The 15,383-nt window shown below is 37.0% G+C and overlaps 1 protein-coding gene across 1 annotated transcript in view; it reads left to right on the plus strand.

Moving 5' to 3' along the window:
* The window catches only part of LOC114643159 (deleted in malignant brain tumors 1 protein-like), a 153,303-nt gene extending 139,717 nt beyond the window's left edge, over nt 1–13,586 (plus strand). Inside the window, exons 29-33 of the mRNA XM_051928800.1 lie at nt 55–135; nt 6,641–6,757; nt 6,840–6,923; nt 8,594–8,725; nt 13,462–13,586. Of these exons, the coding sequence (XP_051784760.1) occupies nt 55–135; nt 6,641–6,757; nt 6,840–6,923; nt 8,594–8,725; nt 13,462–13,586 (539 nt within the window). The remainder of the gene's footprint in view (nt 1–54; nt 136–6,640; nt 6,758–6,839; nt 6,924–8,593; nt 8,726–13,461) is intronic.
* Nucleotides 13,587–15,383: the final 1,797 nt, after the last annotated feature.

The following is a 15,383-nucleotide window of genomic DNA, read 5'->3' on the forward strand; positions in this document are numbered from 1 at the left end:
TAAACAACCATTTGTATTCAGTTCTATTTTAATTGTTCTTTTTTAATTCCAAAGCTGCTACTGACAGACCTCCCACAACAGCTTCACCAGAAAGATCCTCCATGACAGAATCAGCACAATTTGAAATGTGCACAGGTGAGTTCTTTTTCTTATTGACTTAGCAAATAATGATAGTTAGCAAATTATAACATGCAACTAAGAATATTTCATGCTGGTATAGAAGCATTGTCCTTTTTTGCAAATAAACTGGAATTTGGGAAATTCTATCAGACCGTCTATTACCCAAAATGACTTTTTTCCATTAAAGGGTGCTGGAATCTTTACTGGCTACATTAAGCACAAGACAGGAACAAGTCCTGAATGGGACTCCAGCTCATCACAGGCCTCACATACCTACATTCACTCATACCAGGCCAATATAAGCAGTGACTAAGCCAGGAATTGAACCCAGGTCCAAAGAGCAAGTGGTGGAAAAAACTTTCCTATGTTTTTAAAGACATTATTCATGGAGACCAGATGAGAATGCAGAACTATTATTTATTTGCACACAGATATGCACAAATGTCTCGGTCCATGGATTGAGCAATCAGTAATAGAATTCATTCTCTTTTATATTTTTCTATTACCATTACCTTTTCTAATACATCCCATCATCTGACTTTTAATATGCAGAATACTATCATCTTAGCCAATCAATTACACCCAACAGTCACTTCATTTACATGTCGTTTCTTTCATTTTTCTAAACATCACTTCGTAATAGAGGTGTCTCACAGGTTTTCCCATTCATCTTTTCACTGCTTCATAATAGGAGTGTTTAGGCTTTCTCACTAGTTTGTCCTTGCTTTTAATGGGGGTGTTCATTACTCATTTACTTCATTTTAACATTAGTAATTATGTTGGTGTCTCCTCTAAGATGAGGTAACCCTCACATGCTTTAAGCCATGTTTAGTTAACCCTTTAGTTACCTTCAGTCCTTTTCCTTATGTTTTTAAGAATCTAATGTTACTTCATTTAAGTATGTAATTGTATTAAATTGTAAAAATTATCATGTACTGTATTGATTAAAAATATTTGATTAAAATTCTATAACCACATCTTTAAAAGCTGCACCCATATGTCAGCAATGTGCAATGCTGGACAATGTACAAGTTAAAGCTGGGTAAAATGGAATGGACTATAATGTACTAGGGCAGTAAAAGAAAGCTTAAAAAGTGATATTTTTTAACTATAATGATCAATTCTTTAGAAAATACTGTAGGTAGCTTACAGTTAACCAAATTCAGGCATTCTCAAGTAAATACCGTACTTGAGTTTGAAATTAAGCTGTTGAGTTCAGAAAAATTACAATTACAATGCTTCTTTATGAGACAAGGAGTTGAAAGTGCAAAAGTAGTTCAAAATATTTAGTATGACTTAACACTACACACTAAGTGTCATTTTAATTAGCAAAAGTTGAACAATAACAGTAATAATAAAAACAACAGCAAGACAATAATAGTAATGCATCCCCTAACTCATTATGGACTCCTGGGAATATCCTGGCAGCATCAGGGCAGGAATTAGCCTTGGCTAGGGTGCCAGTTCATTGTTGGGCACAGTCATGCATAGACTCACACTCACTCTTAAAGGGCCAGTTTATAGTCACCAAATAACTAAAGACATGTCTTTCAGATTAGATTGGAAACCAGATAATTTAGAAAAAATTAAGCATAGTCAGCACCTCAAGGCCAGCAGCACTAACTACAGGGTCACGGGGGTCTGCTGGAGCTAATCCCAGCTAACACAGGGCGCAAGGCAGGAACAAACCCCGGGCAGGGTGCCAGCCCACCGCAGGGCACACAAACACACACACACCCACACACCAAGCACGCACTAGGCACAATTTAGAATCGTCAATACACCTGACCTGCATGTCTTTGGACTGTGGGAGGAAACTGGAGTACCTGGAAGAAACCCACGCAGACACGGGGAGAACATGCAAACTCCACGCAGGGAGGACCTGGGAAGCAAACCCAGGTCTCCTAACTGCGAGGCAGCATCGCTACCCACTGCTACCCACAGTGCCGCCCACGAATAACTAATAATAGTAAATTTCTTTATAGAAATGTATTTCTTTTACATGATTGCCCAAGAAGTCAAATAAAGAAACACTGCACAGAAACTAATAAGTATTAGACAGAAATAAATAAATATATCAATAAATAAAAGTTGAGTAATAGAAAGCCTAGAAAAAATACTGTTTTAAATAAGAAATAAATTTCAATCTTATATATAATTTGCCAGCCTCCTCACTCACTCACTCACTAACTCACTCACTCACTCACTCACTCACTCACTCACTCACTCACTCACTCACTCACTCACTCACTCACTCACTCACTCACTCACTCACTCACTCACTCATGTCCGTCCGAAGCCGAATGCGCAGTCGCCTTCTGCGCAGCTGCCCAAAAAACCTTACGAGACCGACATCGCGGCAGGCGGCGGATTTACGGCCGCGAAAATTCAAAGAGAAAGGCGACTTTGCCCAACATCCAACCCCGACATCGAGGCAGGCGGCAGATTTACAGCCACAAAAATTCAAAGAGAAAGGCGACTTCGATTAAAGCTCTAGAAGCCTGAAAGGCGATTTCGACTACAGCTCGAGGACTAATTACGCATTCTGATTCAATTACGCATTCATTCAATACACCTATATCAGGTTTGTGGTGCTTATACTTATTACTATTCCACTCGTGCCCGTTTCATCTTACGTTGTCGAAACAGGCTCTTTGTCTAGTATGAAATAAATAAATACGTTCTGTGTTTGGCTTTATACCTTTTGGATCATGGACAGTAATGGAAGAACAGAGAATAAGAATTTTCCCAGATGAGAAGAATAAGTCTTGGTGCAAGTGGTATGGTACAGTACAGTACAATTTTTTTTTTCATAGGACACTTCTATTCCATCTGGCAGGATCTCAAATCTAAGCTATCTTAGAGATATACAGATACTTTTACACAAAAACTATTTAAATGTTGGACATTCCCAAGACACATGACATAGCAACACGGGCACGGGATGAAATCAATCACAGGTCGAATGATGTCTTGGGTACATTTCAAACAAGATATGCATGAACAATTAATGACTTTTAGTCGAGTTATGGTGTGCATGACATATTTTAAATTAGATTGTGTTATGTGACTAACTAGCAATAATCCCTTCTGTGACAGATACAAGTGAAAGATGAGGGAAGTTGGGTAGGCTTCTTTTGACAAAGTTTCTAATTAGTATACAGAAGAAAAACTACATTTTGTAACATAATAGTTCAAAAGATGCAAATACATGATCAATCTCAGAATATCACAGTCCTAAATTACTTGCATTAGTTTAATATTACATAGGTTAAAGAAGGCTGAAATAGATCATTATCATTTATAGGGTCAAAAGGTAAGACATTTGCTGCTTTAAAATACATTCTATGTTTGGCTTTATACCTTTTATAAATAAATAATCACCCGATTAATAATAAACTAGTGATAACTAGTGTTGACTGGAGTACAGAGCAAAGCAAGATAAATGATTCTGAACAATAATTCCTTTCCATTTGCTAGCAATGCACCTCCTTCCACTCTGCTTAACCCTTACAATATCTTCAGGTCAAATTTGACCAGGTTTTGTGTTTGAAATTGGTGAAAGCACTCTAAAGGTCATTTGTTCATGATAAAACTTTATGGCTTTTCCTGCACTTCTCCAAACTAATAATTAATATAAAAAAGGAAACATCTCATCATTTTTATAGCTTCTAACAAAGTTTTACCTTGCTATGGTTTTTGGGTCGGTTTTGACCTGCCATGCACTTTAGTAGATTTTACTAATCATTTATAGTAGTTTGTTTGTTTACCACCTACAGTATACAGGCATCATGAAAGTGATCCTTTCAGCTCATAAATATAAAGGCTTTTAACAAAGTTCCATATCTTTACAAAAACAAACAAAAAAAATTCACCTGTTCTTGATGAAAGTTTGTGACTTTTTCTGCACACCTCCCACTTAATAAATGGTAAAATAAAAAAAAATATAAACATCTCATAATTTATATAGCTTTTTCTTTGCAATGTCTTTCGGGTCAGTTTTGACCCATTACTAACTTTACTGGATTTTACTCTTCATTTACTGTATATACTCGAGTATAGGCCGACCCGAATATAAGCCAAGGTACCTACTTTTACCTACAAAAACTGGAAAAACTTATTGACTCGAGTATAAGCCTAGGCTGCGGTGGGTTGGCACCCTGCCTGGGATTGGTTCCTGCCTTCTGCCCTGTGTTGGCTGGGATTGGCTCCAGCAGACCCCTGTGACCCTGTGTTCAGATTCAGCGGGTTGGAAAATGGATGGATGGATAAGCCTAGGGTGGGAAATGCAGCAGCTACTGGTAAGTTTCAATAATCAAAATAAATACCAATAAAATTACCATACATTAATTTAAATCTTTAAAAACAAGCCCGGTGCATTCTTTAACTGCCTTCTCTGTCTTATGTGGCCAGCCCTCTCTCTTGCTCGCTCTCTTGCGCAGCGCGCATGCGTCTGTGTCTCTCCCTCGCGGTGCGTGTGTGTGTTTCTCTCTCTCTTGCGCATGCGTCTGTCTGTCTGTCTGTCTGTCTCTCTCTCTCTCTCTCTCTCTCTCGCACGGCACCTGTGTGTGTCTCTCTCTCTCGCGCCGCGTGTGTGTCTCTCTCGCTCGCAGTGGGACCTGACTCGAATATAAGCCGAGGGTGACGTTTTTCAGCACATTTTGGGTGCTGAAAAACTCTGCTTATATTTGAATATATACGGTACAGGTAGTTTGTTTAACACCTATAAAAACATTGTGAAAGTAAATCATTTAGCTCAGAAAAGTTTAGTAAAGTGACTTTTATATATATTATATATAGTAAAGTGACATATGTATATATATATATATATATATATATATATATATATATATATGGAGGCAAAGGTCTGTGATACGTTTGCATATTTGATGCTGGAGATCCAGAAAGGGAGAGAGTAAAGTAAATAAAGTAGTTTTTATTCTTGAGCTTTTAGAGTGTCTGAAGGGGCAGCTCATATCCTGGCGAAATCAGGCATCAGAATAGCACACAAGCCTGCGAACAATCTGCACACTGTCCTCTTTAATGCTAAAAACAAGAAATCGACAGCAGAAACACAAAAAACAGTTTATAGCATTCGATGCAGTTTTTGCCCAGTGGTATACATAGGACAAACATCAAAAAGAATCGCAACAAAAGCCGTTATAAGGAAGGACTCACGATCACTGATCTATATGCATACAAAATCAACAGGACATACATTTAACTGGGACAATGTACAAGTAGGATTTAAGGTCAGTACTAAAAGTACCAGAGAGCTGGCTGAATCTTGGCTATCAGACAAAAACGCCATTAACAGACATTTAGACATAAACCCAGCATATGCAAACTTAAGAACATATTCATAATAAATAATACTTTACAACCAATACCCCCCCCCCCCACCACACATACACACACACTGACCTAGCTCCAACCGCCCCCCACCACACCACCCCACCCCCATTCCCACCTAAATTTGCTATATATTGCCTTTGATTCTTCCATGTCTAAGCATTATCCTCTGATGACGGCCCCTGGCAGAGGCTGAAAGCTCAGGAATAAAAACTACTTCATGATACATGATTCTTTCTCTCCTCTTTGTGGATCTCAAGCAGCACAATATATATATATATATAATATATATATATCATATATATATATATATATAGTACTATATATATATATATATATAGTGACAGATAGGGATGCTGTTGCTACCTTGAACCCTCAGATCAAACACCAGACACCACATAAAAGTCCAATGTTTTGAATTTTTATTATAATAATGTGCACAAAGCACCCTCTTCTCCACAATACTCATAAACAATAACAATATTTAATAAACAATCAATCCTCCACTCTTCCAGACGTGTTGCCACCCTTCCACTCATTTCAGCTCGATGTCTGGGATCTCCCACTGTCCTTTTATAGTTCGTGACCTGGAAGTGCTTCTGAACCCTGAGTCCATGTGATTTCCTAGCACTTCCGGGTCAGATCAAAAAGTCTTCTTTTCATCCCGGAAGTACGTCATTCCTCTATCCATGTGACTAGGACGTACTTCCAGGTTATAGGGCATGTACGAGTTTCTGGGCCTCCCTGCGGAGTCCTCTGTTGGCCCCCAAGGTATCCAACAGGGCTGTAAAGGAAAACTCCACTGTCCATGCTTCCCTGCTGGCATTCGGGGCACCTCTATACTGCATGGAGGGCTCCACCTCGCGGCCTGGGGGTATTGGCCAGGATGACTGGCCAGCGATATTCCACTATATATATATATATATATATATACTATATATATATATATATATATATATATATATATATAGTGTAACTCTCCTAGGTCTGCTGTATTCTCAAACCATTGACTGAAATCAATGAAAAAACAAAAAGTAGATTGTTTTAAGAAATATGCAATCATTAAAAATTAAAATATTTTTTGTTTTTATGGTTTTACTATGAAATAAAATTTTAGAGTGATTGATTAAGACTATACTGAAAGTGATTCTCTGGCCTTATTTTTTAGGTGATCAGAATAAATGGCTGCTCCCCGTTGGAGCGACTTGCCTGATTTTAGGTATATGTTTATGTGCCGTGTCCTCTGCCCTGTTCATCAAAGTACGTGCCAATGCCAAGAAACAAGGTAGGACTTTACAGTAAAGGGAATAGACACAACTTAGGAGATAAAAATTAATTCGATTTATTAATTGGTTGTTTCTACACAGGATATGGCAATAACTATGAGGCTGTGTATGAAGAAATAGAGCAGAAGGCAAATTTTAACTTGGATGAAAAGTTTGATTCTTTAAGTAAGTATAAACCTTTAATCTCTTCATATGGTGATAGAAAGTGTAATTGATAAAAGTACTTTACTTATGGAGCAACTGAATCTCAAATATACGAAAACATTCAATTTATGAAAGTTTCTTATTTTTTAAAGTAATGTATGGCTTAAACAGTCATCATTTAGAAACAAGAATAAATAGCTGATCTTAAGTATCCGCTGTAATATGAATCTGAAAGTCTGATTTATGTATGAGGTAGTAGCTTTGTTTCAAAAATTAGGATTCTTATATGACAAAGTTATTTTTGGCATATTTGATTAGCCTACAGCTTGCCTAGCCTAATGTGGGGAAACTTCTGAGCAAGAGTTGCCTGCTAACATTGTTTGCTTTTATGTATTTCATTAATCTCAAAACACAAAATAAGTAATCTTTAATTAACAGAAAAACAATAAAAAATTACAAAGGATAAAGTTAATAATCAGAACAGACTATAGTCAGACTATATGACTATAAGCATGAATTATTATATAATTATAATTAGATTAATAATTGTGTTGTTTGTATTGTGTTAATTCCCAAAATGAAAGGTTGTTGTAATACATTTGAAGATGGCAGAAAATCAACTATCCTAAATCGATATGAAAATCAAGATGCACGGAAATATCAAACTGTGAATGAAGCTGAATATAATGACATTGAGGAAGAAATCGAAATGAACGCAAAGATTTCCATTGGTAAGTCATTCTCAGACTAAAGAGCAAATAACAGTTAAAAGGAAACAGACTTCACTGCTAATCTAAAAAAAAAATAGTGTAAGAACTCGAAACCAAATTAAAGCAATCATTCTTGAGACACTTATTTTATTAATGAACAGCTGAGTTAAAATGGAATGAAGCATTAATCACGAGTAAGATCAAACTTGAAAAACACTAATTATAAAATGGTAAATTTTTGACCTTCATTGTTCAAATTATTTTTCAGTTCCTTCTAAATTAATTTGTCTCCTAATGGTAGACAGGGTTATAAACTGTGTTCTGAGACTTTCCAGGTAAGGACGATTGAGATTCCAAGGTAACATTGTTCTAGATATTAATCATGGAGCTGGAGAGTGGCAAGGTGTTGCGTGTTGATTAGCACATGCAAGTAAGACGTTCACTGCACTGTGTACATGTGACAATAACGACCCTATAATCCTTTAAATTGCAATTCATGATCACAGTTTGGTAGTTAAACTTTTTGTTTCCACTAAATGTCAGCAAAAATGTCTTTGTGTTGACCTGTGTCACTTGTATGCTTAAAAGCCTAACAGCCATCCATTGTTGTGTAAATGTTTACCGTATAACCTTATACAGGAGTTACAAACTCCACAAGGACTACTGTGACTACAGGTTTTTGTTTTGGCCATTTTCATAATTACAAACCAACTGCTGCTCCTAATTGAACACATTTTTCTGCCTTCATTTTAGCTGAGATGCCATTGTAGGCAAACAATAATGAGACAAAAAGCAAGCCAACAGATGATCAGTTAAATCTGACTATGCTAATCCTTCTGGTCCTGATTCATCTCCCTACATATTTTTGTTGTGCCATTTCCAACTGCCAGTATAGCATCGGTCCATCACAGGGCCTACTAAATTAATTAATATATCGCAAATGTCATTTTAAATCACTGCTTTCTTTGTTCTTATTTTTAGATGAAGTTTCAACAACAGAGTATAAAAATTTTGGAATACCTGAGAAAAAGATGACAAAGGTGCAACCAGATTTGGACTCAAACTATGATGACACTGAAACACAGGACTACGTCAATGATAAAGAGGAGAATGGTATGAAATGAAATCTTTCCAAATGTGATGAATTTTACTTTGAAGATCGTGAACACTCTAGTAATGTCTGCTTCAACTGCAGTCGTGGCCAAAAGTTTTGAGAATCACACACATATTAATTTTCACAAAATTTGCTGCCTCAGTTTCTATGATGGCAATTTGCATATAATCAAGAATGTCATGAAGAGTGATCTTGCAAAGTCCCTCTTTGCCATGAAAATGAAGTTAATCCCAAAAAAAACAATGTCCACTACATTTCAGCCCTGCCACAAAAGGACCATCATTATTTTGCCCATAAAGGCAAAGGATATTGCTGCAAGTAAGACTGCACCTAAATCAACCATTTATCGGATCATCAAGAACTTCAAGGACAGAGGTTCAATTGTTGTGAAGAAGGCTTCAGGGTGCCCAAAAAAAGTCCATCAAGTGCCAGGACTGTCTCCTAAAGTTGATTCAGCTGCAGGATCGGGGCACCGCCAGGGCAGGGCTTGCTCAGGAATGACAGCAGGCAGGTGTGAGTGCATCTGCACACACAGTGAGACGAAGTCTTTTGGAGGATGGCCTGGTGTCAAAAAGAGCAGCAAAGAAGCCACTTCTCTCCAAGCAAATCATCAGGGACACACTGATATTCTGCAAAAAGTACAGGGATTAGACTGCTGAGGACTGGGGTAAAGTCATTTTCTCTGATGAATCTCCTTTCTGATTGTTTAGGGCATCCAGAAAAAAGAAAAGGTGAGTGGTGCTACCATCAGTCCTGTGTCATGCCAACAGTAAAACATCCTGAGACCATTCATGTGTGCGGTTGCTTCTTGGCCAAGGCAGTAGGCTCACTCACAATTTTGCCTAAGACCACAGCCCTGTATAAAGAATGGTAACAACAACATTTATTTATATAGCATATTTTCATACAAAAAATGTTGCTCAAAGTGCTTTACATAATGAAGAAAAGAAAGGTACCAAAACATCCTCCAAGAGCAAATTCTTTGGTGATGAACAATGCATTTTCCAGCATGATGGAGCACCAGGCCATAAGGAAAAAGTGATAACTAAGTGGCTCAGAGAACACAACATTGAAATTTTTGGTCTATGGCCAGGAAACTTGAGAACTTGTGGTCAATCCTCAAGAGGTGGGTGGACAAACAAAACCCCACAAATTATGACAAACTCCAAGCATTGATTATGCAAGAATGTGCTGCCATCAGTCAGGATTTGGCCCAGAAGTTCATTGCCAGCATGCCAGGGCGAATTGCAGAGGCCTTGAAAAAGAAAGAAGGGCCAACACTGCAAACATTGACTGTTTACATAAACTTAATGTAGTTGTTAATAAATGCCTTTGAAACTTATGAAATGCTTATAATTATACTTCATCATACCATAGAAACATCTGATGAAAAGATCTAAAAGCACTGAAGCAGCAAACTTAGGGAAAAAAACAATACTTGTGTCATTCTCAAAACTTTTTTTTCCACGACTGTAGACCAAAATTGCCTTTTTGGAAAGTGAAATATACCTTCACAATTTTGGTTTGGCTCTATACCCACAAGCAATTTGGCTTTGAGATAAAAATATCTATTTGATGGTAAATTACAGATTTTGTTTTGTATTTCTACATTACATGAATACTATTATTGTTGTTACTGTATATTAATAATCAAAACATTTTTACCATATTTCAGGTGAGCAGAAGAACTTTGAGTTAAAATAATTTAAAGTACTATAAATGTTAGTGTTTTCTTGCAGAAACTTTTCATGCTGTAAGTTTATCATGCATGTAAACCATTGATGTCATTTAACGCTTGGTTCCTTCTTTTGTGAAGCTTTACCAAGACTTTTCTTCTGATAATTACATTTTTTTCAATTTTTTGTTTGTTTTAAAGTAGTCTCGCCCTTCAGCTTCCTTTTCAGAACATGTTGTATATTTCCAGTTAGGACATTGACTCAACAACGTTAAACTTTTCACTTTTTCAGGAATTTCCTGTGAATATCTTGATGTGTGGTGATTATTATGTGTCTTCACCACATCTTTGTTGATATATCTTTTAAAAAGTTAGATGCATGATTCTGCAAGATGTGAATGATGTCACTACCCACATTAAAGGAGCATGGTCTCCTATAAAAAGAGACTGCTCTGCTCATTTTTATACAATTCCACTGTAACACAAGACCAGTCCAACCTGTCATTGACGTGGAACAACAAGTACTTGTAGGAGAGCACCACCTCTATATCCTCACCATAGAGAGTGACCAGACATAGAGGCTCTTTGATGGGGCAAAAGTCAATAACCAGTTCCTTGGTCTTGCTGATGTTAAGCTGCAGACAACTCTTTCTGCACCAAGAAACAAAGTTCTCCACCTGACTCTTATAGTCTGTCTCATCCCCTTATCAATACACCCCATAAGTGCAAGATCATATGAGAATTTCTGCAAGTGATCGATCTGGCATTATATTAATAGTCTAAGGTGTACAGAGTGATGAGAAAAGGAGACAAGACTGTTCCTTGTGGTACTCCAGTGTTCAGACTCCACTTCCTCACTGTTGTTGTAACAGGTCTAATAACAGGCTTGTAGTTGGGAATAAGATGAATCAGATTGTGGTCAGATCTGCCCAAAGGTGGCAGAAGTTTACATTTAAAGGCATCTTTAAAATTTGAATAGACAAGGTCCAGCTTGTTCTTTCTTGGAGTGGAACAAGAGTCAAACTGATATAAGTCTGTCATTGTTCCATCTAAAGTCGTATGGTTGAAGTCACCATATATTATAATAGCAGAGCAGAATGAGTCGCCATTAAAGTGTTGGTGACATCATTTTTGTTGCTGAATGCCCATTTGCAGACAATAGGAATTTAAACATTAATAAGGATTAGGTAACTTACCTCACTGGCCAAATAATGTGGACAAATTCTGACTGCCAGAATTCCAATGTCTGAATTACAAACTGTAGTTTTAACTGTAATATGCTCAATTTTACAACATTCCTCGTTCACATAAATAACCAGTCTTCTTTCTATTTTTTTTTCACATCATACCGCGTCAATGTCTGCTTGAATAAGATGAAATCCATCCAGCATTAAAACAGTGGGAATGAGGATGAGTATAACATAACTTGGTAAACATTATTTATGAAACAGAGGCAAAATCGAGAAGACGGGATTAGCTATGTAAAGCAGAAGGTGAATGTGTGGCTGCTTCAAAGAAATGATGAACTGTATCTTGATGAAGATTTATAGAATCTTTAATGCGGAAAATTGTTTCAATATACATCCTAATGCTATTTAAAAGTTTAAAGGGGAATATTATAGTAACTGTGAGCTTTAATTACTCAAATATTAACTGCAATAAGTTGCACAGCAAAACAAAAGGATGTCAATGTATGTAATCATTTTGACGTAGTATGTCAAAGCACCAATGAAAGGAGAAGCCTGTCTAAATTTATTTCCTGTACTACTAAAAAAATGTATCCTGTAATAATAAAGATTAAATTCAGAGTTTAACAGTCAAACCATTAGGAACCAGTGACCAAAATATATCACCTTCACAAATTTCTTGCTGAGAGCTTATTTTGAAACTAAATTTGTTAAATTTGGTAGAACAAGGTTATATACATTTCAAAGTATAAAAAAGTAAACTGGAACAAACCTTTAATTATGGAAACAGTTGAGGTGCAGTGAAGTGGGTTTTAAAGAAGTTTATGTAAAATGAGAGACGGGCAGTGAAAAATTAATGAGAACTCTGCAGTGGATAAATAAAGAGCTAAAAAAGAAGTTGCACGTTTGATTCCAAGGGGGAATTGCTGTCCTCACGAGTGTTCACACCACACCAGCTGCCTTCTGCCATGTAGTTCATGGCACCCGTCTTCAAACTCCATCATCATGCATGACTCCCCTGCTGAAGAGTCTGACCTTCTCCTGTGAAGACTCCTACCTGTTCTGTCACAGGTTGAGTCACTACACATAGTTAAAAGTTGTCAATTTGAAAATGGGAAACCAGCGAGCATTATTGCATTGACTTTGGCTGGTCCCACTCTTTGATAACGATAATTTTCAGAAACAAGGAGGATTACTTAAATGCTTGTGATATTATTGCATGTTATGCAGTACAGTATATTTGACCTCTCCCCTGTAAATATTGAAATATATCCATATCGAATTACAGCTGGAACATAGCCCGTCAGTCAGTGGATACTCATAATATTCTAATTACAGTCAGTGAATGTTCCTGTTAAATCTTTTTTTTTAATGCGTGAAAGGCTGGAGTGCTAATAGGGTCATAGCATCATACATGTCATGTTCATCTAAGTCAGTCACACTATGAATTTCCAGGAAAATATTCAACGAACAAGGTCAACAGCAAGTACGGCATATTCACGGCAAAAACTGCTTTGGCGAATTTAGCTGATTAACACTATTAAAGAACATCCTGTTTTTAGACTCTGTAGATGTTTAGGATCAATTACTCAAAGAATCAACCCTTACATTTTTCCCTCCACCTTAATGGGTACTATTTACTTCAGGTTTTGTCTCTGCATTATAAACTCTTGAGTTAATGCATGAAGAATAAAAAGGTAACTTGTCCGTAATCTTGAATTTTTTATTGAGTTTGGCTATTTCCTTCATTGCCAAAAAAGTATCACTTTTAATAATCTCTCCTTTTATGCAAGTGTTTAAACCTAAATGGATCATTACTCTCTTTGCATCTACGATGATTTCAGAAGACTTTCTTTTCCTGGTTTCTTTGTAGAAGAGATGGCTACAGCGGGGTATGACGACGTGGAGCTTCTTGACTCTGCAAGTTCAGAGGAGCAGCTAAAGCTGGAGATATTTTATGATGATGTTGATGTAGAAGACTATGCCAATAAGAAATAGATCAATGGTATGAAATTTCATATTCCTAAAAGCTTTCGATTTTTCTGAAATTGTGCACTCATTTCAATGGTGTTAGGATGACTTTTGCCATTCATCCATACTTTGCTTTGAGTCGAGCAGGGTTAAACAATACTTAATTTATGAAATTTGCAATAAGGCATGGAAGATAAGGAGTGCTTTTAAGCTATTCGTGAATCCAGAATAAATGCTAGGGAGGCCAAAATATATAAAACATTATACATAAACATAAAAGAATACAAGTGAGGGAAATAACACAAGAAATGACAAAAAGAAACAACAGTAATTCTTCTCCAGGCCTTAGAGTGGATAGGGTTAGAGGGGTAGGCAGTCCATTTCTTCCTCGCCTTGCCATATCTCTCTGTCCTTACTACCACTTGCCATTTGAACTTTTGTCCTGTTCACTTCCTGACTTCCAGCTCACTGGAGGCCTGGCTAGGAGTTACTTTTAATCTCCAACTGGAGTCTAATTTCTGAGTCACTCCATAATAACTTCTGCAGTCAGGCACATGCACATGATGTAAAGAGCCCCTCCTGCTGCCACCCCTCAGATTCAGACGCTTCTGTTAATTACTTAAATTAAATTTAAAGTAATCTCTTTCAGGGCACAGTCATTGAGAATACAGTTTAGTATCCTCTGGCAGTATTTAATTTCCTGGACCTCCTTTTCCTGCATTACCAGTCCCTACCAGTTCAAAGCAGGTAAAACCTAGTATTGTTAAAAAGGAAGGCAATGCATGTGACAAAAGTGACTTTAATCTCATAATTATTATTTAACAAACATCAACATATATAGGGACCAGTTTGAAAAAAGCCTATTCATCTAATGAAAACCACATTCTTACACGGAACTCATGTCAATATCAATGGCTTCTCTTGGTAGGGTATAAGCCAACCTTTCCTTCTTTGGATAATTACATTAAGTGTTTACAAGTTAAGTTCTATTTAACTTGTAATAACTGATTAATAACACTCATTAAACGTACAGAACATGTAAATGTCATTAAATATTCAATATTTATATTATAGTTTAGAGTAATGCCACAATACAGAGGTGCAGTGGTCAGCACTGCTGCCTTTACAACTCCGGAGTCTTCGGGTTAAACTCCTGCTCCCAGTGTGGAGTTTGCATGTTCTCCCTTTATATGCATCTTTTTTCTCTGAGTACTCCAGTTTTGCTTCTACATTCCAACAAGGTAAGAATGGGATAACCTTTAATCAATATGAGTTTCATAAAGGTTCTGAGGGAGGTGATTTGGAAATGGCACTGTGGGACGGGGTGGAAGCTCAGGGTATATTTTAGGAGGTTTTTGGAATTCTCCAGGAGGCTGTTGCTGAGGATGACCCACTCAATCTCAATACCTTTTCAATTGAGGAAGTTGTAAAATGAAAGGAACAATATACCTCACACATCATTTGGGAGAAGGAGAAAAGAGTACAACACCGAAGAACATACATATCTATCTTCTCTGTTGGTACAGTCATGAACACCTGAGTTCCTACCTCTGTTTTGGAGTGAACAACTCATTTCCTGTTTTTAAATTTTTCAGAGGACTGTTGTTGTCTCCTCCCACCTCTAAATTCTGACAAATGAGATTTCCAGTGTAAGCATTTAATCTTCATATTTTGTTCTTTGGTTGTGAACAGGAAGGAAAAGTAATTTATTTGTGATACATATAAAGAAAAAGAATGCTTCTTCAGGTTTCAAATTTAACTGCCAGCAGCTAGCACCTAGCATCTGCTCTGGTTTCCCTGGGTTCCCTCCTGCTTATTTCCTTT

Source organism: Erpetoichthys calabaricus, chromosome 6 (assembly GCF_900747795.2).
Source record: "Erpetoichthys calabaricus chromosome 6, fErpCal1.3, whole genome shotgun sequence".
Taxonomy (NCBI): domain Eukaryota; kingdom Metazoa; phylum Chordata; class Cladistia; order Polypteriformes; family Polypteridae; genus Erpetoichthys; species Erpetoichthys calabaricus.